We start from the raw sequence: 26,634 nt of genomic DNA on the forward strand, positions 1-26,634 counted from the left end.
ACTCAGGGGAGCAACACCCTGCTATTCCATCATACACAAAACAAACCATGTGATTCAAGTTTCAATGTTTTATCATATTTGACTCATGCATTGTGTTTCACATTAAACAAATACTAAAATCATAATACAATAAAGATCTGTTGTCTAACTACATTATGTAATAATAATGTGATAGTGATGAATAAATGAAAGCATATAAGTTACACATTGCAATTGTAATATATTCTATTGTTTAACCAATATCTGTTTAAAACTGGGTACACATTATTGATCTTTCTTTGACAGTTTTCTTTAATGAGGTATTCCATACAAAAATATGGTTTGAATAGTTAAAACAGGTTAGATTCAATAAACGTTATCTAAAAATATTTAATAAATGCGTGTTATTTAGTTTTTTAAGCAAAAATTTGAACAACACATGCCAGACACAATGCTGATAATTTATTTTTGTTTCACAAAATCGCTTTCAAAAATCAAATCTGACAAGGTAAAATAGCCATTGTTAACAAGATTATTTCAAATAATTGAAATTACAGAACGTATTTTTGTATGCATAAGTTCAATTCATGAATGTTTTGTGTAATAATATCTTCAAATGAAAAACATTCAAAGTAAAATGAAATAATACATCAGAATAAAGCCAGGTTTTTAATAGAAAAATTATACAAATTCATGAAAACAAACCACAACTTTTTAAATGATAAATATTCATAAAAAAAATAATGCATTACAATACTTTAGCTTACAAAACATTAATAAAAAATATAAATTTTTACAATGAAAAATCTTAAAAATAAAATTCAATTCCAAATCAAAAAGGATAAATGCAGGAATGATATCATAACAATACACATCTTCTATCTACTAATAAATATGATTTTTTCAAAATATGTTTTCATCAATGTACAAAATGGTACAAATAATTAGCACATAATACTGAATGCATGAATCCAGTTGTACTGTTAGAGTAACTTCCCTTTCTAAATAAATTATAAATGCATAGCCTCTGTTTTTCCATTAGCGTTTTATACTGTACAGACAAAGAAATTATATGTTTCAAACATTTATGAATGACTATATCACTGAAAGCTATATCTATCTGAAAATATTTGAATTGCATATGATGCCTGATTCAAAACAAAAGTTTTCCCCTCCTTTCGTATGCAAATAAAAATTAAAATATTCATCCCTTCAATTAATTATGCTTTCAAATGTTTTTATTGCATGATTATTTAAAGACAAAAATCATAATGATAATTTTTACTTAATCAGACATTTTCAGTTTGAAATTTTATCGAAAGCAAAGTAACATTTAAGTCGTCTTCATACAGTAATTATTCACATTATTTCATTATTCCTGTGTGTACATAAACCCCTAGCTCAACAGCAGAGAGAAAGTGACATGAAATACAGCACTGAATAGTTTTGCTAGTGAAAGTGTTGCATATCAGTATTGCATCATAATGCACATGGGTGGACAGACACAAATCAACGTGATAACTGCTTTAATTTTTTCAAGCATGCATAGACTGCAGAAATATCATGTACATATGAAATATTGTTCGTTGATAGGAAAGACTGGCTTGCTTTGTTGCATATGGTCAACGCTGTGAATGGACATTGGACTGAAGTGGCCTAAATACTTCAGACATCACCATTTGGCTGCTCCTTGGGAATTACCCTTGGTGTGAGCTGGAAAGACACAAACAAAAGAATGTTGATGAGTTTGTTAATGTTTTATAAACTTTGATTTTAAATTGATAGAGATCCGTGAGTACAAGAGATTGCCCAATCAGAACTATGATAGACATTTGTGAATCAAGATTGAGTGTAGGGTCAAAACTAAGTTTGTGTTGTACGTTAGCCCAATCCTTTCAACATAACAAATACTCCAGATCCAAAGCTTTTAATGTGAAGTGTTATCAGAAGAAATTTGTATTGTGTTGGTTTGGTAACACTAAAATGTGTATTGAACAAGCTGTACTACAACGCAATCCTGGGCCCATCTTAAATTTGCTGGATTATTGACAGAAACATAAATGCTTTCTTTTGCCTTAATATAAGCAACTTCTCTAGAATTAAACCATTTTACCTGTTGCAAATAAAAATTTAACAGATTTTCTAAGGGACTACAAACAAGGCGAATAGCATACCAAATGGTAAAGAGTTAAAACTGTAACAAATATCTCCATATACTTACCCCCAGCAAGTTCTTGGGTATGTATCCATACAGCTCCTGCGCGTCTTTGCGGGCCCACCACCAGTCCTTCTCATGCTCGTCCCCTTTCTTGAGAACTGTAAACTTGTCCCCGATCGCAAGATCCAGCTCATCTGTGTTATCCTTGCTGTAGTCAAACACTGCAAACACCGCACCATTGTTGATGATGCCCAGCTTCTCCTGAATACCTAGGAAAGAAATTGAAAGATAAATTATAAATGGGCAACGCATAAAATGTATGTAGTTAACTCGGAATGCTTCATGTATGACAATTTTAGCAGTTGCACCTTGTACACTAGAAACTAAGCTGCCCATTAAAAGTTTATATTTAATTGTGAATAAATACCCGTGGACCATTGTAAAATAATTGTAAACATATTAAAGTAAGAAAGTAAGAAAGATCCTTATTTTCAAACTTCATTTACAAAATCAGTCCAAATTCTTTAGGAATTCTGAAAAACATAATTATGTCCAATTAATGCCCACAAAGACAACACCTGCAGCTGTTCCCCAAGACGCTATCCAACCAATACCATACATCATTTACAAAACAAGAATACATTACAACATCACAAAGTGCCACATACTGTTAAGGAACCCCATTAAGTTATCCAACCCATACCAAACATTCCCATACAAAACTCATACACATTCCCACATCACAAAGCGCCACCTACTGTAGAGGTATTCTGAGCAGCCATCAAAGCCGTCCTCCTCCTCCTCACATTTCTCTGCTGCTGTTTCCTGGTCGCTGATTGTGGTGGCAAAGATGCACGCTCCATGTTCAACAAGGAACTTCACCATCGGGAGGTTGTTACATGAGGCCGCACAGTGTAACGGCGTCCTACACACAATGGCATCATTTTATTTAAAACAATTGTACGGTCATTCAAAGAGTTCAGTAGATTCTGCTTCAACAGAAATCTCTGGTCATTAATAAATTGATATATAATTTATAACTGTCAGCTGAACAGTACACATTTATCATGTGCACGAGGCTTATATATGTGGCTATGTCAATGTTCTAGGAGCTCTTCTGTCAAGGATTAGTTATGAAATCCTTAATATTTTCTAACGGCAATCAATGTTTAACAGTCTTCCTCTATGGCTTGTTAACAAAACAGAATGTACCAGAAGAAAGCTTTTTACAAATGAAACTTACTTTCTAGTGTAAAATTTAAAAAAAATCTAGATCACCCTCTTACAGCCCATTTTCAATATTATGTTAAATTCTGATGATCAAAAACAGAAGGATATATTAAAGCTATTTACCATCCATCACTGTCCGGTGAGTTGACATCACAGCCAAACTCCACCAAGAAGGTCACTATTTCATAATGGCCAGCACAGATGGCGTTGTGTAGGGCAGTGATTCCCTCGTCATTTGGCGTGCTAACATTCTCAACCTGTTAATGATTTACATAGTTACAGAATACATGTATAACAAATAATAAATTATTGATAATTAGGTACATATGGAGACAAAATTAGCATACACAATAATTGTTTAACTTTTATGAGATAAATAACAGATTCATTTTTTTCAGTTCTACAACTCCTTCGGGTTCGTAATACTATGTTTGCAAACAGATTTAATTCTAACAATTCCAATCTTGAGGCACTTTAAATCTTTTTTTAAATTGTCAAAAATACATGGCATCTTATAATTTGTAGAAATGTACCTAAAGTACTATTTTTGTCACTTTGAACTACATGTATGTATACAAGTTATAACAAATGAACTTATTACAGATTTCCTAAAAGTCAAGTCACACTTGGTGCTCTAACATACCTGATAAGCACATCTTCTGACCAGATCAAGCTCCCCTTCTAGCGATGCATCCAGTAACAATGCCAGAGGGTCAAAGGTCACTCGATTTCCAGAATTCTTGGAACTAGAAGATTTTAGATTGGTCTTCTTCTTAATCGGGGGATCATTTGATTTCACCTCAGGTACAGTTTCAACTGTATCAGCTTTGTCTTCAGTAGAAGCTTTTGTGTTGTCTTTCTCAGAATTAACCACTTCAACTATGTTCCCCTTGTTGTCAAGGAGAACAGTCTGTGGGATATTGTTATCAAATGTTGTCTGCTGTATTTCTACAACACCTTTAGCATTATCTAGCTCCCTAGAAAGGTTTTCCTGCACAGGCAATGGCTTTGCTGGGCTGGTATTTATTCCATACTTGTGTAAAGCCTTGCCAATCTCCTCATTATCCGAATCAGAATGCCTGCGACGGACATTCTTAGGAGTGTTTGGCTTGAAACTGACTTTGTCTGACGCAATGTCAGCATGTGGGGGAGATGTGGAGAAGTCGAAAGGATAGCTGGGAGGGCTGGCAGGAGATGGGGTGGAGGTTGATGACAAAGGAGAGGAGTGATTCGAAAGTGGCGAAAGTGAATCCTTCTCCTCTTCTTTCAACTTTTCAGCCTGGTTTGATGGAAGATTTGACTCTGATGGGGTAGTGCTACTCCCAATGTTGAGGTTTTCATGCATGGTTTTCACTTGTTGCTGATACTTCTCAAGAGCTGCATTATTAAAAGTACCTAAATAAGTGTTTGCTATATCTTTCTTAGATGCATACCTGTAAGTTTGTGGTTTCACTGCCCCTAATGCCGAGGCATGATTTAAGTTTGAAAACCCGCCATGTGGTTTTGGTCCATCAGTTTGATTTTTAGCAATAAGTCCGGTAAACTTTTGTATTCCCTTTGAAACAGACATTGTCGCTTGTTCACTATCACTATTATTTTCTGGTGAGTTTTTAGCACTAACACTGTCTGGCGATGGAGGCTGTAGACGTGAATTATTTACTGGCTGTACTGAGTTACTATTTGGCACATTTTGTTGTCTATTGGGAATAGGTGGAGGAAGTGTTCTATTTTGGTCTTTTGGTAGATTTTTAGTAATTAGCATGCTACTATCTCCTGCAACTTGTACTTTATTTGCCAGTGTATTGTCTTTCTGTTGCACTTTACCAATCGCTTGCATATCTCGTTGTGGGTATGGTGGTAAAGACTTCGAAGTCACAGGTCCCAGTCCTCCATTGACACTCTCAACAGAACCAGGCGAGCTCTGTCCACTCCCAGACTGCCGCAGTTCAGGCTGAAGCTCCAGCTGTGAATGGTCGATCGGAATGCCCCCACCATTATTATTCCGGTTCGGTAACACTGATGTACTATAGGTGCTGCCGAAAGGTTTCGGAGTGAAGTGTGACACCCCTGATCGCTGTGGGCCAGCAGAACCAAACTTCACACTATTAAATGTTAAATTATTTGGAACAATTGATGGTTGCTGTGTGCCATTAGCGTTCCCAGAATAAAGGGGAAATGGCTGACTGCTAGAGGGAACGCTAACTGGACTTTGTTTAGGGGATGGAAGGCCATTTGGAATGGGTTTGTTAGCACTGTCGACTGTAACCACCAGAGGGATTTTATAATCCTCAGACTTGTCCATTTCGTACTTATAGTCACCAACAATATTATCATTTTCCCTCTGGCGACCCACTTTCTCAGGGTACAAGAACTTTGAGCTTGGCGGCAGAGACTGATACTTGGGATCCTGTTTCCCAAAACCAGGGTTGACAGCGTTGATATTTGCTGGAGGTTCCTAAATAAAATTTAAAAAAAAACAACATTAAAATGATTAAACTTCAATATTCTACTAACAATTCTTTGTCTAAAGTAAATTTGTGTGCTATTTTTGCTTTTTATTTAATAATATTACAATTAAGCGTTATGTAAAGTGTATAATTATGCCAATGTATTATATATGTAAGTAGTGTATTTTTTCCTTAAAATACGGAGCCTATATATGGTCCCATTCCCAATTGAACAAAAGTAAATATTTAAACACAAAAAAGGACCTACAAATGCCCAATTCCCAAATGAAGGTTTCATCAACAAATTATTTTTTTAGATCTTAACATTTAGATCTTGGCCAATTTCTATAAGTTGAACCTTAGTACATTTAATATTGAAAACACTTTTATTCTCAAATTTTATGGGTTTTTTTGCAAAACAACATCTCTACTTTTCTCATTTTAGTCAAAACACTTCAATTTTTCCCAATCCAAAGGGACCCAGCCACATTCCAAAAATAACACTGGTGAGTTTATGTTTTCAATTGTAAACACCAATTTTAAACTTTTTCTACTTGGGCTTTCGGCTTTCTGGATATATCTTTAAGTACAAAATCACCCAAACTAACCTGAATATAGGGCTCCACGGCCGCAACATTGGGCCTACGATTGTTCAGCTGATTGTTCAGATTGGGTCGGTTCAGCTGATTCTTGCTCTTCTCTGCCATGTCTGTGTTCATGGCCCTTTTCTTCTTGAGCCTCATCTGCAGTTCCTGGATCCTGTTGTCCATTCTCGCCAGCTCATCCTTACGTTTGGCCAGCAGCTCCCGGTTGGACGCCATCTTGGCATTCTGCTGCTCATTCTGCTTGTTCTTAAACTGAAAGAAGTGAGAAATTAATTTAAATAAAAATGATATGCTAGCAAATTATCTGTTTGTTGCGTATTACCAAATGCTTGCATATCTGATTGATATGGTTGTCAAGTCTTTGGCCCCATTGAAGAAGTGATATAAGTTATGAGACCTGGCTTACCTGGTCAATATTTGAAGATTGTTTGAAATGTTAGAGAATAACCACAAAGGGAGACAAGTTCTTCATGAGTGCTTGCAATAAGAAACTATGAAAATTTGTCTCCCTTTCAAATAGTGAGATTGAGCATCATTAGAATTAAAAACAATAATTATGTTAATGCTGTGCAAGTGGTTTTTTTTAGTTTAAAAAAAATATAGTCCAGTACAGTGAGTGATAAGAAAATATTTAAAAATAAGAAAATATTTAAAACGTATCTTCTTTAATTTAAATTGTTTTCATAAAATATTTGCTATAGACCTGATTTGATCAAAGCCAATTCTAATGTCAAAAACCAATAAAATTACAACAAAGTCCAAAAAATGTTCAAATAATTTAAATGTCAAATTCTTTTCAGAGCGTACTTTGAGAATAGGTTAATTTTAAAAACATTGAACATTTTCATTAACGATCTTATATAAATCAGCTGTCAAAGGCAATATTTTCTTCCAAATATTCTTCCAAATTACAGCAGCTTATAAGCTACAAAAGAACACAATCTAAACCTATTTAATATGTTTACATATGTTATATTCTTGTGCAAAATATATAACATTTGTAGCATGTACAGTGCAATAGTTTAAAACAATGTGAAATGTGTGTGATACAATGTTAACAAGTTAATCCAAGAGACATCAACATCAACGCCGATTTTGTTTTGACCTTGAAGTAGTGACCTTGATTTTGAGCCACGTGACTGACTTGTGCCTTCAGTACATTGTCAAAATGACACAAAGTTTATAGCCAATTTATGTTTATAACATGTTCTTTTTATAATATAAATCAACATGAACATTATATTTACAGACTAGAAATTAATAAAGGGTTATTAATGACGCAACAAATGCCTCTTGAATCAGCAACAAAAACTGCTGATTAATGTATTTTTAAAAATTATTGAATATGTAACAATAAATGCATTTAAATTAACTTAAATTATCAATAACACTGCTGATTAATGTATTTTAAAAATTATTGAATATGTAACAATAAATGCATTTTAATTAACTTAAATTATCAATTACAAAAGCCGTAGGGCAAATTATTTTGTTGATGTCAAAATTCAAATCAATTTTTTAACACTGTCCCATACATCATAGTAAACATGACACACATATTTATTTGATGAATCACCGTTAGTTTGGTAAACATCCCAAATTATATTGACATTTGATGATAAATTGATCAGTTTACCTACGCTAGATTTTTATCATAGCTGAAATCAGAATTTCAAATCAACTGATTACAGGGCAGATGGAGTTCAAATTGATCAATATTTAAACTGATTAGAGATCAGTGGTGGTGTGAGAAAGTTTGAATGACTTTTTAATATAACATTAATTTGCTATTAAGTATCAATGGCTGACAACAGAAGCAGTACTATAGCAGCAAGTAAGGCTTGATTCTTAATTGTTGGCTTGGTTACTACTTAAATGTACCCTGGGTACTCTTAAGTATACTTAAGGTACCAAAAATATACTTAAACGTACCCAGGAATTCTAACCCTAAATTGGTCGTTGTCGACTATTTTTTCAAATTAATTATGTTCATAGTTATGTCAATATTTTTGTAAATTGACTTCTACATTTTCAAAACTCATAATCAAACAAGAATGATGAGGCAAGTTTTGTTTAAAGAGAATTTTGTTTCTTATATGTAGCGCGTTTTACGACATCGGATGTTGGGCAGGAATAAAACTAGGGTACAGTCTAAATTTGCCTTGTATGTTTAAGTATATTGTCCATACCCGGGGTACATTTAAGTATACTTAAAGTACCTGAGATACATTTAAGAAGTACACAAGCCAACAACGACCAGTCGAGTGTGAGTAATGGCTTACATGAATATGTAAATTATTTTGAGAAAAAAATAGCAATTTCAGCAAACAGTCTACAAATAATAGTTACACACCTGATATTCCTGACACTATACAAATTAATCTGAATATTTGTATTTAGGTCTTTTTATCAAAGCAGAACTGTAAATAATACTATGAAAAGTGTTTCTCAACAAAAATGACAATTATTTATCTTACAAAAAACAAATCACATACTTATAGTTGCAAACAAAATGTTATTGTCCCTTATCAAGTTATGTAGTTAATCTTGTGTCATAAATGTTTGTCAGCACATGAGTAAGCGTTGAATTTTTAAGATACAGCCTGGCATTGAATAAACAAGAGACATAACATGGACAAAGTCTGAGTACATGCACAGTAAAATATTTTTTCTTATGTTAAGTCAATTGTATTTTTCTACATAACTGACTTTTTTGTCAAATGTTTTCAATATAACAGGATTTTTTTGGTATTAATCCAAATGGCAATCCCAAATAATTAATTAAAACATAAATAATAACAAACTACTTGAATAAATCAATACACATTGTCTATAACATTAATCTATTCAAAACCAGTCAAAGCTCTACTTTTATTTTTTTTGTTATGTTACTTTTTTGCTAATTATTAGAGCATTTCAGTCAAATCACAGAATTCAGATGAACCTATTAACCAGGGTTAGCTGGTTTACAAGTAAGAAGGTCATATACTTGCAGTGTTTACAAACCTAAGTAAAAATACTTGCAATTTCACATTTTACATACTTAAGTGCACATACTTGCTTTGTTATACCAGTGGTTGTTTTTTTCATCAAATTTTGGGCCAATTATTTAACCCCATTTCTCATGTCAAAAAGTATTTATGTTTCCCAAATTTGAAATTCCCAATTTAATGATACCTAAAAAAAGTTATGTTCTTTTTGTAAATAAAATGCAACAATTAGGTTAATTTCCCTATGCAGCTCTATAGGCTGAACCTACGTTAATAAAACATTGAAAACACTTATTCTCCATTGTATAGTATTTGTACGCAATAAATATTATACACCAATTTCCCAATTATAGTCAAAACGACATGATTTTCCCAATTCAGACAAATGTTGAGGAAAACAAATACTCAACACATACCACAAGCTCTTCTTCAACTTCTCGAGTTCAGCCAACGCTGCAGGACTCTGAGTATTAGTGCTTGACTTGACGCGTCCACTGCGGATCTCCTCGAGTTGTCTAGTCATCTCTTCCACCTTGGTGACCGCCAGGGCAAGCTCCTTCTCCTTCTCGTTAAAGAGTGCTTTAATGGACTCCAACTCATAGTCTGTAATGGTGGGAAACAGCTGGTAAAACGTGATCACCTCCATTTTTGTGAAAAACGTTATTTCTCTTGTCTTCTTATAATTTAATTATCCTCCAAAAGCATTTAATTTTGTTTTGTTTTTTAACTGAAACGATTTTTATATTGTTTAGTTTTCAATTTGTTTGTGGAAAACAGATTAAACTTCAACACCTCCATTTTGTTACCATGTTTATACTGTGAATAATTCCTTTTCAGAAATATTAAATTTAATTTATGTCATTAAATGTTGTAAAATAAAGGGTCCAACTTATTGAACCGGATACACTTCAGTTATAAACTATTAACAAATATTTTCCTCTGATTAAGTTAAGACGTCAAACCATTATTTGTATATTATAATTGTTCTTTCAAAGATAATTTCCCACAGAAGCACAGAAGCCACTTCACATCACTGTTTTCTCTATCACTCAACACCACAATATTTATCCAGTATCAAAATATGACATGTATCAATATTTTCCCAGCTGATAGGAAAGTTCAACAAATCCTTGACTTATTATTGCATTACCAATGTGTCAGCTATTTACAATTCATGGCACACTGCCAGTAGCAACAAATGCACTTTGAATTTAAACTTTCACAAATCAATTATGGAGGAACTAGCATTTACAGTTAGTACGTCTATTGGACCAAATAGTGAAACATTTCCAAAATTGCCTCCTGAATATTAAGTGTTTTTTTTTACTGTCATGCTTAAGCTGTAACTGTCAATGAATTATTGAAAAAAAACAATGCAATTAAATAGTTTGGAGAAAAAAATCCAAATATCACTGCTGTTTTCAAATGTCAGTGAATGTTCACAGGCCCATCACATCCAACTGACGTGGTCATGATAATGTTTGTAAGAAATAAATCCCGACAATTAAACTCTCATCATTAATTCATCATGGAATTTGTAATGCAAGCTTTCCTGTCCTCTTTCATGTGAAATCTATTCAAAGTTGTCATACTATTGAAAAAACTCTAAGGAATGTACGCTTTGAAAAGATCAAAAGCAGCTCATTGGTAAGTTCATATGTACATATGGCCAGGATGGACAGAAAACTTGCATGTAACTGCATGTAACCTACCAAAACATATAAACCCAAGTTAACTAATATATGTCAAATCTTATTAATGACGAGAGTGCGCACTTGCAAGACATTAACCACTCTGATCTGTAGTTAATTAATTACTGGCAAAATGTCACATACAATCATGGAGAACATTCCATTTAGAAATTATACCTTCCATGCCAAAATAGGTTAGCATTTTATTACAAATTGACATAACTATGCAATTAGATATTAAAAAGCAATATGGACCAATAAGTTGAAAGCACTACTCTTTAGAAAAGTTATCACCATTTTTTTTTATGTGTACAATATGTTCTATACTTTTTCCTTCATTGAGCTACCTATCTAGAAGTTTCTAAACAAATTTTGTACATAAACAATACAGTCTGTTTTCATTTAAACTTTGCTGTACATCACTAGATGTGGAAAAGGACCACACCATGACAAAAAGAAACTTGTTATTTGCAACTTGCAACTAGAATTGTTTGGTAAGGTTACATTGTCATGTACATAAGTATGTATAGTATTAGTCAAGTGTTCAATTCCAAATGTGGAATTCAGTCAATAACACTGAGGAATGAAGAGGGTTTTACGAGGCCTCAAGAACCTCTTGGCCCAGAAAAATCAATGAGGAATGCCCACTTATCAGCTACTAGAATAGCAGATGACAGTTTGATCTGATTGAGTAATCAGGCATTCTTTACACATTTTGACCACACTCTAGGAAAATGGGGCCAAAAAAATGTGGGTAAAGTGTCGTCCCCGGTAGCCAGTGTAGTGAGCACTAATCAGGCTAATCAGGGACATGTTCTGCTTTTATTGAATTTTTCATTTCAAGGAAGTCTCTATCAACAATGATCAACTCTAGGAGAAATCAGTCATCCCTAATAAGCTGTTCAGATTGCATAGGCTATCTGGGTTGACACTTATGCATTGCAATTAAGCCCCATTTTCCTAAGCAGTGCTCTGTTTTCCCTAGTTAACGATGTAGACAACTGCCACCAAGATTTGAACCATTTTAATAAGAAGTTCAACAGGATGGTGTTCTAAAGTTATTAAAGGTACAATGATGTTTACAATCTGTAAATCTTTCTACTTGAATAATCTGGTCCGATTTGACCTCAGGAAAATGCAGATTAACGGTATAATTGTTACTAAGGAAGAATACATGTGGAAGAAGTTATAATGCCAACAGTAAGACAATATTATGAACAGCTGCATAGAAATACAAAGGGTGTCTGTAAAAATGTTGTTTAGTTTAGATTCTCAACTGTAGGCATCTTCCCACCCATTCATTATGCTTGCAAACCCCAGATCCAGTAGGCGCATGAATACCTAATGTAGTTTCTAACCCACAAAAGCTATCAAGCCATGTGGTCTGCATTTTCTGCATGAGTAATAATGAGAAACTATAAACAGACCTGGTTGGATTCTCATTTCTGAATCCATGCAATGGTTTTCTTATAGCAAGTGATATAACATTCAATATAACTAAGGATTAATCAATGATCTCCATAATTTTGTCAAACTAAACTGGCCCACCCAAAATTGAAACAAAAAGGTTTTTGTCCTATCAAATCACACACAAAATGACACAATCTATTGTCAACAAAGCTGCATTTTACTCTATTTCATCTTTTCATCTTTTGCCATTCCCGCCTCTCAAATTACTTCAATAGAGACGATACATGGTTTGAATTATTAAATCGTTAAGTCCGACAAAAAACAGCTTGTTGTCATTTGAATTGCTTTGAGGCTTTTTTTTCAACTGACTTTCAACCCATTATGGCTTACCTTGATATTCATCACTTTCAGCTTGGAAATCAGTGTGACAGTTTTGGGGGATGAGATGATTTGCACTGATAGGATTGGAAATGACAAAACAGGTAGTTTGTGTTTGCATAATAATCATCAGGCACAGAAACTAGGTGACATAAAGATAGGGCTGTGAAACTGTTCCCACCTGAACACAATATCTGAGGTGACATTAATATAAAGGCAGAATTTAATGCTTTTGGCGGTAGTAATGGGTTAATGGTGGTTTTTTAACCTTGAAGCATTTGTTGGTGCATACAAATACCAGGTAAGAAGAAGACAAAATAGTCATTTGTAGCTTGAAGCCGTTGTGAGATCTAATTTAAAGGATACCCAACAATACAAAAACAATGTTGAAAGGCCGCATGTAATCATCATGCTGTATTTTGCTTAAGATCTTCACTGATAATACAGTTAACTCGACCCTCCACCACACCTGACACACCCATGAAAACCCTTCCCTACCCCCACTCTACCCACCTCCACCTCGCCACTTTGGCTCAACTTACTTAGGTTGCCGTTGCATGCTGTTTGCTTCCCAACCTCCACATCTTGGACCAATCTGCTGCTCCACCCGTCCCCCAACCTTTCCTCCCTCCATCACTATCCCTGCATTGGCCCCCACTTACACTGAGGTTGCCATTGCTCCCCCCACCCTTCCCCACGTTAGCCCAACTTACTGAGGTTGCCATTGCTTGCCCTCTGTTGCTCCACCTGGCCCCTAAGGGCCCGCAGCTTCTTCAGTTTCGATTCCTGAGCCTCCACTTTGTCTCGTAGTTTACGTAGACGCTCGTTCTCTGACGCAAGTTGCTGCTGCTTCTGCTCCTGTTGTGTGGAACAATAGACATTTATTGAATATCCATTTTGTTGAGGGCATTTATTTTAAAGAAAGAGAGGAAATACTTTTCGGTGTGATTATGGGTTATATCAGCAATGATACAACATTAAATATTTACACTGGCGTTGGTAAATGAAAGATTGTTTTATGTGTTCCGGCAGGACTGTAACACATTGAGCTCAATCTTCCATCAATTTTAACAGACTTGTCTTGATTCGAACCTGAAAAATTATGGCTTGTATGTAAATTGTGTTAATGCGCAAAACAACCCTATTTCTCCCAAAATGAGGGTAACAACAAGGCCATATGCCAAATATTTAGAAAAAATCCCTTGTTAGAAAAACCCTTTTGTGTTTGACATGTCATACAACCACTGACCTGTGTTTGAGGTACTTGAGTCGCTGTTCCTTAGCAACGAGAACCTGCTGCTGTGATTTCTATCTGCTGCTGTTGCCGAGCTGCCATCTCCTGGAGCTCGCTCAACGTCATGTCAACACCCCCACCTGGCAACTGAAATCACCAATAGTATGATCTGATTAAATAAAACCCTTATATTGGCTAAGCATATGGACCTCAGAGTAGAATGGTAACTTTTCATGTCGCATTTTGCCATCTTTCAAATGTGTATTTTAATTTGCATATGCATATTTTACATTTAATGTGTTTCTCCAAAACCTAGATTTATTTATGCAAACTGGCAGAAAAAATTAATAAAGATCCGTTGATTACATTTTAACTTTAATACCAAACGTTTATTTTTAGCACAAAGCCAAAACCTTCATGTTTACTCGGGTTATAGGGAGAATCAAAAGGTGTCTATGTGTTGTGTGAACAATCTAAAGAAATAGTGTGGATTTCCCAATGTCAAACATTCTAAATGCAATAATACTTAACAACAAAGAAATGTCAAGCAGTTTTCCAGATTATTTCTAAATAGCAAGACAGAACGTTTTCTGTTTTGCCTACTTGAGGGTAATTTCACAGATGTATTCACCATTTTAATTGGCTCTGGTAAGGTTAATTAAGGTGGAAAAACCTAGTTAAGACAGCTAGCCAACAATTTAAGTTTCTGACATTGCCTGCCATGAAAGAAATCTCGTATTATAGCTAAGCCACTTGCCTTGAATCAACATGCATTTGTCACTTTTTATAGGCCAAAATTCACCAGGAGGTTATTTCAATATTTACACTGGTCTTGCATTTCAACTATAAAGAAACTATTGTATAAGAAAGAGTAGAGGTAATTAAATACTTACAATAAATCATTTTCTGCAATTCTTACAATAAAACCTGTCTGTATGCAATTAACAATGGAGCCCTGATTTATGAGACTAATAACCCAAATTTAAAAGAAAAATACTTTCAGTGTTCTGGTTCCAAGTATTTCTAGTTAAAGCTAACAAGGTTAGATAATACCAGCTTACAAATAGAAAACATTTCCCACCACAGGCAACTTAAGACATGAAATCAACCATAAGATGCCCCGTGCTGGTGACGTTAAATATTCCATTGAAATGAATTACTCATTGCTTGTTCCCTCCAGTCAAGTAGATTTACAGCAACATACAAAATCAATCACCTTCTTGACTTATACCTAGAAACCTTAAGACACCAATCAATAAAATTAATACAAGGTCTGAGGTAGGAATCCAAGTACATGAACGGAATTCAGGGCCCTCACTCTACTTTGGGGAAGGGGTCCGCAGCCCTTAGGAGGGGGAAATTTTCGCAAGTGTTTCCCTTTTTGGGGGATTTTTTTTACTTACTGACTCTCATTATTTCATTTGTACATGTTTGCACTATATTCATTGCATTTTTCATAATTTAGTATGTTGAAAAGATTAAATTGAAATAGAATTGAGATATAATAATCATGAGACACATCTTTCTATAAAAAAAACAAAAACAAAATATTTTTTTTTTTTTTTTTAGGGGGAATTTTTCCCCCCAAAAGGGGAAAAAAGTATACTTTTCAGGTGGGGGACTGCCGCCGAAATTCGGCGGCAGATTTGATTAGATTGAGGGCCCTGGAATTAAAATACTGTACTACAGGTGTTTTTTTCAATTTTACTCTACTGGATAAATTGAAACAAATCTTTCCCATTATCGCTGCAATCAATTTTTTATGTATAAGGCATTCATTAAAACAGCCAAAGGTGAATAACACCATTGGATGAATAATTCATGTGTGCTCAGCATTTATTCATTATGGTAACGCTAATGATTTTTAATATCGCCCGGGAAGATACCACAAAAGGCAATATCCATGAAATTAAGCTTAATCATTCTAATAACCAATTCAAAGGAAGGTTAACACTGACATGAGAAAATGTTGTACGAAATATAGCACACATTAAATTATAAGTTTTGCAACAATAAAGTCAATGGCAGAATTGTGTTATATTGTAAGATTACATTGCGTACCAAAAAGTTATTATTATCAATAATTCAAGTTTTTTAACATTTGTACTTTTTAATGCAAAATTGAACTTTTAAACAAAATTATGTCCAACTAAAATATTGAATATAAAAAAGCTTTTCATTGAGTCATTTATTGTTATTTTTTAGTTATCATTTTCATATTCATATGAAATTGTAAAAGCAAAAGCAATATACAGAATGTACAATGACAAAACAAAAACTCACCCAATGGTACATGATTTTATTCATCTTTTAAATTAAACATGAATCAGCAACAATGTATCTCTTCAACAGAATATGCACATATTAAATTCAACTATTCTATCCATGAGGAAGTACAAGCACAAAATCTACTTGAACATCAATTATAATGTTCTAAAACAACAATGACAACACCATAAATAGAAGGGCAGAGCCATTCATGGTTGACACAGTTAACAATTACAACTATTGCCCATCAATCAAGTTGCTGTTGTAAAGCAAAGGATCTGTGAACACATGTTTTGAAAAACCTATACTCCAGGTGTTTCAAGATTGACTGTAGCTAACAAAATATAACAACCCTTTGTTGTAAATAGATTTCTTCAATGATTATACAAAATGTTGTACTTTTGATGTATTAGTGCTTTTCTAGCAGCATAATAGAAAGACAAATTCTTGTGTACCAGCCAAAATATGTTCAAAACAATTCTGTTAAAAATTATAAAGTGTTTTTTTTACAAAATATGTAAATAATAACTTAATGATAAAATATCAATAACTGTCTCTAATAGTAGTGTACATGTATACTGCAAAAAAAATTAAAGACAAAAAAGATTAATGCCATCAACTTCTAGACTGTGCAAATGGCAATTCGTTTTTTAAATCACACATATTTTCAGCATATGTGAGAAAAAATCCATGCGCTTGATATTTAGGTTTTTTCAAGATCAAAGCCATTATGACGTCGCAGAAAATGTGATCGTGCCTGATTTTACAATAATTATTGTCTTCTATTACATGTATATTTTTACCCACCAGTGGTTGGAAAATAGAAGTTGGGCAATGAGAGCGCACACTTTGAAATAGCGATTAGCACTTTAAGGCAGCAATACCTGCATAAAATTATGCAGACAATGCATGACCCGTAACTGCCATAAGCGCATGGTTTTGTGACCGTCTGTAGGATTGTATATACCTACCCCACAAATCGGACCATACAGTGTTACACCTCCACTATAAAATTGTGGCCAATTACCTTAGAAAACTGATGATGGCAACCAAGAATATCCTTGTGGAAATTGTGCATTAATGCATGATATTGTAAAAAAAATTATTCGAAACCTTAGTGTAAAGACAGGAAATGTTGGCCTCTAGAGTGTTACAAACCAAACGTGAACGACAGATGACAGATGGATGGATGACCGGCAAAGACTGATCCAAAAGCTCACCTGAGCTAATTAAAAAGTACACGAAAATCATGCTGCAGTGTACATCACATTATCCGCATGAAAAGTGTGGGTGTATCGATTGTTGGTTTATCAAAACTTAGTATCACTGAACCCTGGATATCATGAAAAGTACGCAAATCAGTAAATGTTTATTTTTATTTTTTTTAAATGATACATAAATTTCATGTGAAACCATATTTTCATTTTTAGTCAAGTCATTGCAATACTATAGAAAGTGATGTTTTACTTAACATCAGTAACCATAGTATCTCTCTGACCATACAGTATGTAATAATGCTAAAGGTAAAACAATTAAACATTAAAACTAAAATGTAATTGCCCCCTTTCTTTACAAACCCCCCCCCCTATTTTCAAAGAGTGGTGGGAATTTACCCCCTTCTTTGGGGGTTCTAGAATAGACACTATAACTTGCTTACTGACTTTTCACGTGACGGTTCATTGAAAACTATAGAAAAATTTCAGTATCTGTTCATTTTAAAATACCCATAAAAGTCTGATTCCTATTAAAATACTCCAAAATGCTATTATCTGTACACTTGATATACCAAACTTTCCCATTAAAATAACTTGCATCCATTACATCACCGGTTATCAATACATCATCTTGCTCAAGATACCATTACTTGTTGTAGATAGATACACTATTAAAAACCCATACTTTAATGAGAACATAAAATAAAATTCAATAAAAAAGTCCATTAAATTCAACTATAACCCATCTGTTACCCAGTAAACAATGGTTAATACAATTACCAGATCATTAATTTTCTAACGGTATGTTAAGATTATAAAGCAAAAATGTGGTTTTTAACCTAAAACAGTGAGATTTCTTTTACCATTTTGATTAAACTGTTCTTTTCTTTAAAAAATGTTCATAATGAGAAGTTATCGCATCATAAAATCTCAAATCCTTATAGAAATTTGTAAACTTTAAATACCGAAAAAAAACAAAAAAACATGGACATTTCAAACTAGACACTTTATTTGTCCCAAGATTATAGCATGCATAGTCATGTTGCAAAGATTTTTCGGCGTAAGCTGTATTAAGCCAGCTTTTCACCCTGACTTGACCTTTGTAAGTGTCCAATAATATTCAAATAAAATTTCCCGCGGCTAGGTACGAATGAATACACTTCATTTATTTCATTGGCTGATTTGAGTATAACACCAGAACATTGGAAACATATTCGCGTCTTTGTAACACTGTTTTACTGCATGAAACAATTTTATCTCTAATGAAAAGGCTCAATAGATAGAACAGTTTTACAATCAATTTTCGACATAAATACAGTTTGTGCGATCACCTTTTATTTTCAGAGAATTACCAGCGCAAAAGCGTTTATACTAAAGGCTATATTCTCATATTTAGTACTTACTTGCATTTCATTTCAACCCGCGAGGTTTCGGGTCAAATCGCGGCCAGTGTGTGAAAGTCAGAGTTTATATACAGTTCATCACCGGAGTTCGCAGAAGAAGTTGCGATCTTTTCATTGAAGGAAAAAATTGGAATCTATGCTATTTTGTCTGATGGAGTAAATAGTTCGTTTAATCGCTTTGTCGATATATCATTATATTTTAGGCACAGCTGTTGCCTTGGTCGTGTACAGTTGGCGTCAACAAGCCGTCGTTTCAGCAGCAGAATTGTTACCTAACTTTAATGCATTGCATTCCAATCCGCAAGGTATCAAGGTCAGTTTGCAGTCAGTTGCAGAAATCTTTATATAAACGCCGTCTCGTAAACTTTGTGCACTTGAAGTCTGTTTTGATCAGAAAGATACTAAATAAAGATATTCGGCGATATTATTGTGGTATGTCAATCATCGATTTTTAATATGTTTTCAACATTTGCATGATAAGGACCAATTTTGATAAAATTAATTAGAAATATTTATCCATTTAGACCAGTTATTAAGCATGAGCACAATAATTCACTATACTATAATTATGCAATTAAATAAGATTCGAGTATTGCCGGCTGACCTATATGCACTCGTTTATTTTCATGTTTCTTGTGTTTTTCTATTCTGTAAATATAGATATCTGAGTAATAATATCACATAAAGCAAAATAAGCCACGAAATCTGGCGCAACACCCCGTAATTGATTTGCTTGTGATGTAGCTAAGAACTGCGCAGAAAAAAGGCATCCGCTACTTTTTATCTCATAGAGATAACTTTCAATCGTTCATAAACATCGACCACAATCAACGCCGTATATCTTTTTTAAAGATATTTCTTGTTTAAATTGTGAAATATTTGGGAAATTTTATTTGAACTTAAAAGTTGTATACATTTTAAAGTAAGATTAAGACTGTCAGAGACTTGACAATAAGGTCACAATAGGTGTTGACTACTGATTAATAATTAGAGCTTTGTCACAGACGTGACTTATACCCTCAAGTGCTGCATTGACACAGACTATTTTGCATGCTGTCTTCACAAAACAAGAGAATCTAAATGGCGATTTTTAAGAATTATTATGTCATTATTATTTATGGCCATTTTGACCTTTGAACTCTTGAATTCTTTCGCATGACACGCCGCCCAATGACTGTGAACAAAATTAATGTACAGAGTCATTTTAAAATCTCACAATTAAGGGTTTTTTTGGCCCGATTGTATAGCCGAAATTGGGCTATGTTCCCAATCCCAAAAGAATACATTTTTTCCCAAAATGTGCCAAAAAAATTCCCAATTTCCAAAAAAATTGTCTAATGCATATTTTATCTCAATTTCAATTCAATTACATCTAACAAAGTATTATATGATTTTCTTCTTTTAATTTGAATGATTATAAAGAGTTATATCAAATTTAGTATTTCCCTAATCAGTGGACTTTTCGTTAAGAATAAAAAGGCTGATGATTTTTTTTCCCAATTTCATGAAAATGCCGATTAAATTCCCAATTACAAAGCCATGGGCTTTCTTCCAAAAAGTGAAGAAAAAAAACCTGTCATACATGTAGTTATGGCCCGCACAAGCTCATTTATGGTCATTTTTCCCTTTTTTCAACTCCAGGTGTGACCTTGAAGATATCGACATAATTCTTTTGCATGACATATTGTCCAATGATTGTGAACAAATGTATCAGCTTAAATTAAAATCTCACAATGAATGACATAGTTATGGCCCGGACAAGATCATTTACGGCCATTGTTGACCTTTGAACTCGCAGTAGGACCTAGACCTTGGAGATATCGAAGTAATTCTTTCGCGCGACACACCGTCCAATGATGGTGAACAAATGTGCAAAATGATTTTAAAATCTCACAATGAATGACATAGTTATGGCCTGGACAAGCTAATTTATGGCCATTGTTGACCTTTGAACTCAAAGTGTGACCTTGACCTTGGAGATATCAACTTAATTCTTTCGTGCAACACACTGGCCAATGATGGTGAACATTATGTGCCGAATGATTTTAATATCTCACAATGAACAACATAGTTATGGCCCGGATAAGCTCATTTATGGCCATTTTTTACGTTGAACTTAAAGTGTGACCTTGACCTTGAATATATCAACGTAATTCTTTCATGCGACACACCATCAAATGATGATGAACAAATGTGCCAAATGATTTTAATATCTCACAATGAATGACATAGTTATTGCCCGGACAAGCTCATTTATGGCCATTTTTTATCTTTGAACTCAAAGTGTGACCTTAACCTTGGAGATATTGACGTAAATTCTTTCGCCCGACACACCGTCCAATGATGGTGAACACATTTGCCAAATGATTTTAAAATCTCACAATAAATGATAAAATTATGGCCCGGACAAGCATTAGTCTGTATTTGACCTTTGAACTCCAAGTGTGACCTTGACCTTGGAAAAATTGACGTATTTTTTCACACGACACACCGTCCCATGATGGTGAACAAATGTACCAAGTTATTTTAAAATCTAACGTTAAATGACATAGTTATGGATCGGACAAACTTTCAGTTTTAAACACACTAAGTGACCCCGTGACCTAGTTTTTGACCCGGCATGACCCACATTCAAACTTGACCTATACATCTTCTAGATACAACTTGTGACCAAGTTTAGTGAAGACCGGATGAAATTTCGGGACAGACCGACCAACCGACCACCCGACAAAGTGACTTCTTATTTACCAATGGTAATGGGGGTATAAAAAGTACCTCTCTATATATACCATCTCCACCCAAGCAGTGTCTGCAACATTAAGTAAAAGCATTCATGAGCACCAAAGTGGGTAAAACTAATCACAAAAAAGGACAATCAGTTTTGGGTAACAAACTAATATGATATATTTCTATCAAAACAATTGATTTTTACTGCCATTGTGATTGAATCAATTCTAAAACCCCCATTCTGCGCAATTGATTCCTTCTTCCTAAACAAGGGCTGTTTGTAAAACATGCATGCCCCCCATATGGGCTGTCAGTTGTAGTGGCAGCCATTGTGTGAATACATTTTTTGGCACTGTGACCTTGACCTTTGACCTAGTGACCTGAAAGTCAATAGGGGTCATCTGCGAGTCGTGATCAATGTACCTATGAAGTTTCATGATCCTAGGCGTCAGTGTTCTTGAGTTATCATCCGGAAACCATTTTTCTAAGTTGAATCACCGTGATCTTGACCTTTGACCTAGTGACCTGAAAATCATTAGGGGTCATCTGCGAGTCATGATCAATGTACCTATGAAGTTTCATGATCCTAGGCATAAGTGTTCTTGAGTAATCGTCCGGAAACCATTTTGCTATTTCCGGTCACCGTGACCTTGACTTTTGACCTAGTGACCTGAAAATCAATAGGGGTCATCTGCAAGTCATGATCAATGTCCCTATGAAGTTTCATAATCCTTGGCATAAGCGTTCTTGAGTTATCGTCCAGAAACCATTTTACTATTTCGGGTCACCATGACCTTGACCTTTGACCTAGTGACCTGAAAATCAATAGGGGTCGTCTGTGAGTCATGATCAATGTATCTACGAAGTTTCATGATCCTAGGCATGAGCGTTCTTGAGTTATCATCCGGAAAGCATTTTACTATTTCGGGTCACCGTGACCTTGACCTTTGACCTAGTGACCTGAAAATCAATAGGGGTCATCTGCGAGTTATGATTAATGTACCTATAAAGTTTCATTATCCTAGGCATAAGCGTTCTTGAGTTATCATCAGGAAACTATTTTACTATTTCCCGTCACTGTGACCTTTGACCTAGTGACCTCAAAATAATTAGGGGTCATCTGCGAGTCATGATCAATGTACCTGTGAACTTTCATGATCCTAGGCATAAGCGTTCTTGAGTTATCATCCGGAAACATTTTACTATTTTGGGTCACCGTGACCTTGACCTTTGACCTAGTGACCTCAAAATCAATAGGGGTAATCTGCGAGTCATGATCAATGTACCTATGAAGTTTCATGATCTTAGGCCTAAGCGTTCTTGAGTTATCATCCGGAAACCATCTGGTGGACGGACATGCGGACCGACATGAGCAAAACAATATACCCCCTCTTCTTCGAAGGGGGGCATAAATATGGTGAAACAGGCATAATTACATGAAGTACTGTTCACCTCTATAAAAACATTTGTTACTAGGGCTTGCTAAACCAGATTTGGCGTTGTCAGGTTTTTTAATTCCACATCATAAACAGAGTTGGCTGACACAATTAACAATTACTACTATTGCCCATCAATCAAGTTGGTGTTGTAAATCAAAGGGATCTGTGAACACACGTTTTGAAAAACCTATGCTCCAGGTGTTTTAAGAGTGGTTATAGCTAGCAAAATATTACAACTCTTTGTTGTTAGTAGATTTCTTCAACGATTATACAAAATGTTGTAAATAAGATCTTCTGAAGTAACATAATACGTCGACAACTAAAGTAACCAGGCAGAATCTGTTCAATATAAATGCTGTTTACTAACTTAATGATAAAATAAACAATAAATGCTTCAAATAGACGCATATAATGCAATTATTATGAAAACCCTCAAGGTGATAAAATAAGATTTATGCCATGAAATTTCTCACATATTATTTAATTAACAGTTCATTGAAGTTTTTAATTTGCAGTTCTTTTGAAAATACTCGTAAAAGCCTGCTTTCCAATGGAAATAAACTTGACAATTCATTTATCTGCGCACTTTATATACCCGAAATTGTTCTATTAAAACACCATAAATGCATTTCATCATCAATTTCACTGCTGAAGCATGGGGAAATAGGTAAATCATATTTTTCTGGAACTTTCAGAACTTCAGAACTTTTCAGAAACTACAACTTAGTACAAGAACTCACTCTGACAGGCTTTATTACAGTTCATATGACTCAATTCAAGGGAAACATTTTTAACGTGTATGACAAATATTTCTTTTCAATTTACTAAAAATATGTGGCTGAAAAACAATGGCATATTTATAAGTTGCATTACTGTATTACTGGAAATGCTGATTTCATGTATGAACTGTTATTGGTCAGCTAATATTGTAATGATCTATAGATTATTTTAACAGTCCAGTGCCATTGCTTTAGTCCACAATGACATTTGATTTTCCATTGTCGGCTCGGGTACTACTTAAATGTACCCTGGGTACCTGTACATACATTTATTTCTCTTATAATTTCACAAATTTGATGAATAGCATTACATAGATTTGCACTTTTTTGGTAGTGTTTCGATAAGGGATTTAAGCTTCCGAGGACCACAGGGGCCTGGAACAGTGTGGGATGGTATTATTATATTTCGGTCCAAACCATCTACATCATATTAAACTATCCAAACACTGTTCCCGCCCCAAAATGAGCAGCAAACAGTCTGGTCAGTACTATAAAACTTAGTAATGTACGCTGATGTTCCTTTCAACTAGTTGCCTGCACCCACCATTTTTAAGTAGGATTCAAGTTGGGAATTCAGGTAATACAGCGTGTTCAGGTCCCAGTCTTCTTCAGCACTGTCAAAGGTGAAAGCATCGGCCATGACTTAATCCAAACATCTCATTCATGATTCAGTTCAACAGTCAAAATTCACAACATTAAACTCACACGGGTTAATCCGAAACAGAAACCACTGGCTTGTTAAATTTCCAGTTCACACAAGTTGGTTCATTAAAATTCCTTTACTTTAACTTATACTTTAACATATAATCTGTGTCATGGATTTACACCAATACTAACAGCCAACTTTGATCTGTTGATAAAAATCCAATTTCCCACACCTGAGCCAAATTGTCATACCTGTTGACCTATTTTTAGAATTTTCCCAATAGACTGTCATACCACAAACTATGATATTTGAGCTATAATGTCAGCTACAATATTGAAACAGTGATGGTGACACAGTCCACTATCATAATTGAAATACCTGTATGCATGAGTAATTTTTAAACACACCTTTATGTGAACTTTGGTAAACAGTTTAACATAAATTCCCTCCCCTTAAGTTAATGTTAAACTTACTTTGTCTCCCTTCATTATTTGCTATCAAACAGTTCAACTGTAATTTCCTTTGTCAACTGTGATGATATTTACAGTAAGATATCAATTCTGTTTCCTTCTCAACCCACCTGCCTGTTTATTGTATCAATATAAGCGGTTTAATGGTCTTATTTCATTGTGATGCTGAAATCCAAACAAAGTCTAGAGTTTATCAGGTACATTGTTCAATAATGTTTAATCAGATCAAAGACCAGTTAGATCATAAAACTTGGTGCAAGATAGCCATCACTGGCCATATAGAACAACCACTCCTCTACAGTACAGCATTCATGAACCTCTTTAATTATGCACATTAAACCTTGGGGCCACAGGACAGTATACATATTGTAAGACCTTTAAAGAGAACAATATTTACTTTTCTGTCCAAATTAAGACAATCATCAAAATTGTTGACTTACGTATTCGAAGAATTTCACACCATTCAATCTTTACACTTTTTTTATTTCTGTCTGTTCAGTTTAAGTCAAGACAATCATACATTGCTGACTTAAGTATTCCAAAAATTTGGAACAATTAAATAAAACCTTATTCAAATAATTTTTTTTAAGTTTCTAATATTTTTTATCAAAGGTAAATATTGTATTAATTATTTATAATTTTAAAGAGACCTTTTGTTTACAAGTGTTGTTAAGGTTCAAACCAAAAGAGTATTAAATTTTGCTTCAAAATAAGGTTATCATGCAGTAAATGTACAAACATATCATTAAAAGGTGTTTTTTGCTTTTTATACACATTAAATGTTAAAAATTTGTTGGATGGTTTTGAAAATAAACATGTATGGCTGCTTTCCAAGTATTACTTATCACTGACATTTCACGCAGAATAGAAAAAAAACAACATTAGTTATGGCAACTAAAACCAAACAAGAAAGGTCCTTAATGTCAAGTATAATAGTATTCCATCAACTTTTTACATAAGCTACATAGGTATCTTCCCCAATTAGTACCTAATTCCCATTCATAATAATGTCATAAATGGCAAATTATGCATCCATCATATTAACTCTCCATGACAATGTGATAATGACAGTTATATTGCTGGTACAAGCCCCCTGAAGCCATAGCGGTCCTTGCCTCTGGACAGCTTAATGGCTGCTGCACCGGCCACAGAGGTCAGTTATGTGCTGTATCTTAGAGGGCATCAGATGGACACAGCTGATTTCACACATACTGCACACCTACATTCCTGGACTTAATCTGATTATCAGAAAAAATATTGTATTTAGTTCTACACTCCCACAATCATTGTTGTTAAATAAACTTACTTTGTGAATGAAAATGTTGTTACTGGGACTTGTTTACACATTGGAAAAAAGATTTTTCACACACAAAAAATCTGCGATGTATAAAGAAAATTTCAAAAGGAATGTTTGCATTGTATTCAAACAAGCAAAAACACTCCTGACTAAGATTATATGTTTGTTTATTTGAAAACATTATTGAAATTTGAAGAGTAAAAGCGCTTCTAAACGTTTTTAAAAATTATTTAGCAGAATTTTGCATTATCTACATAGCACTTACACTA

At 34.3% G+C, this 26,634-nt stretch overlaps 2 protein-coding genes across 2 annotated transcripts in view; one reads left to right on the top strand and one right to left on the bottom strand.

Moving 5' to 3' along the window:
• The window catches only part of LOC127873303 (serine/arginine-rich splicing factor 4-like), a 252,711-nt gene that overhangs the window by 34,462 nt on the left and 191,615 nt on the right, over positions 1–26,634 (top strand). The gene's annotated exons all lie outside the window — the stretch shown is intronic.
• Positions 54–25,193, bottom strand: LOC127873305 (apoptosis-stimulating of p53 protein 2-like). The gene is given in 11 exon segments (XM_052417116.1): positions 54–1,692; positions 2,201–2,406; positions 2,896–3,062; positions 3,491–3,624; positions 4,011–5,822; positions 6,423–6,671; positions 9,822–10,012; positions 13,602–13,743; positions 14,134–14,193; positions 14,195–14,269; positions 24,497–25,193. Coding segments are annotated over 11 exon segments (3,180 nt in total). The 5' UTR covers positions 24,593–25,193; the 3' UTR covers positions 54–1,644.

This window comes from Dreissena polymorpha, chromosome 3 (assembly GCF_020536995.1).
Source record: "Dreissena polymorpha isolate Duluth1 chromosome 3, UMN_Dpol_1.0, whole genome shotgun sequence".
NCBI classification, from domain to species: Eukaryota; Metazoa; Mollusca; class Bivalvia; order Myida; family Dreissenidae; genus Dreissena; species Dreissena polymorpha.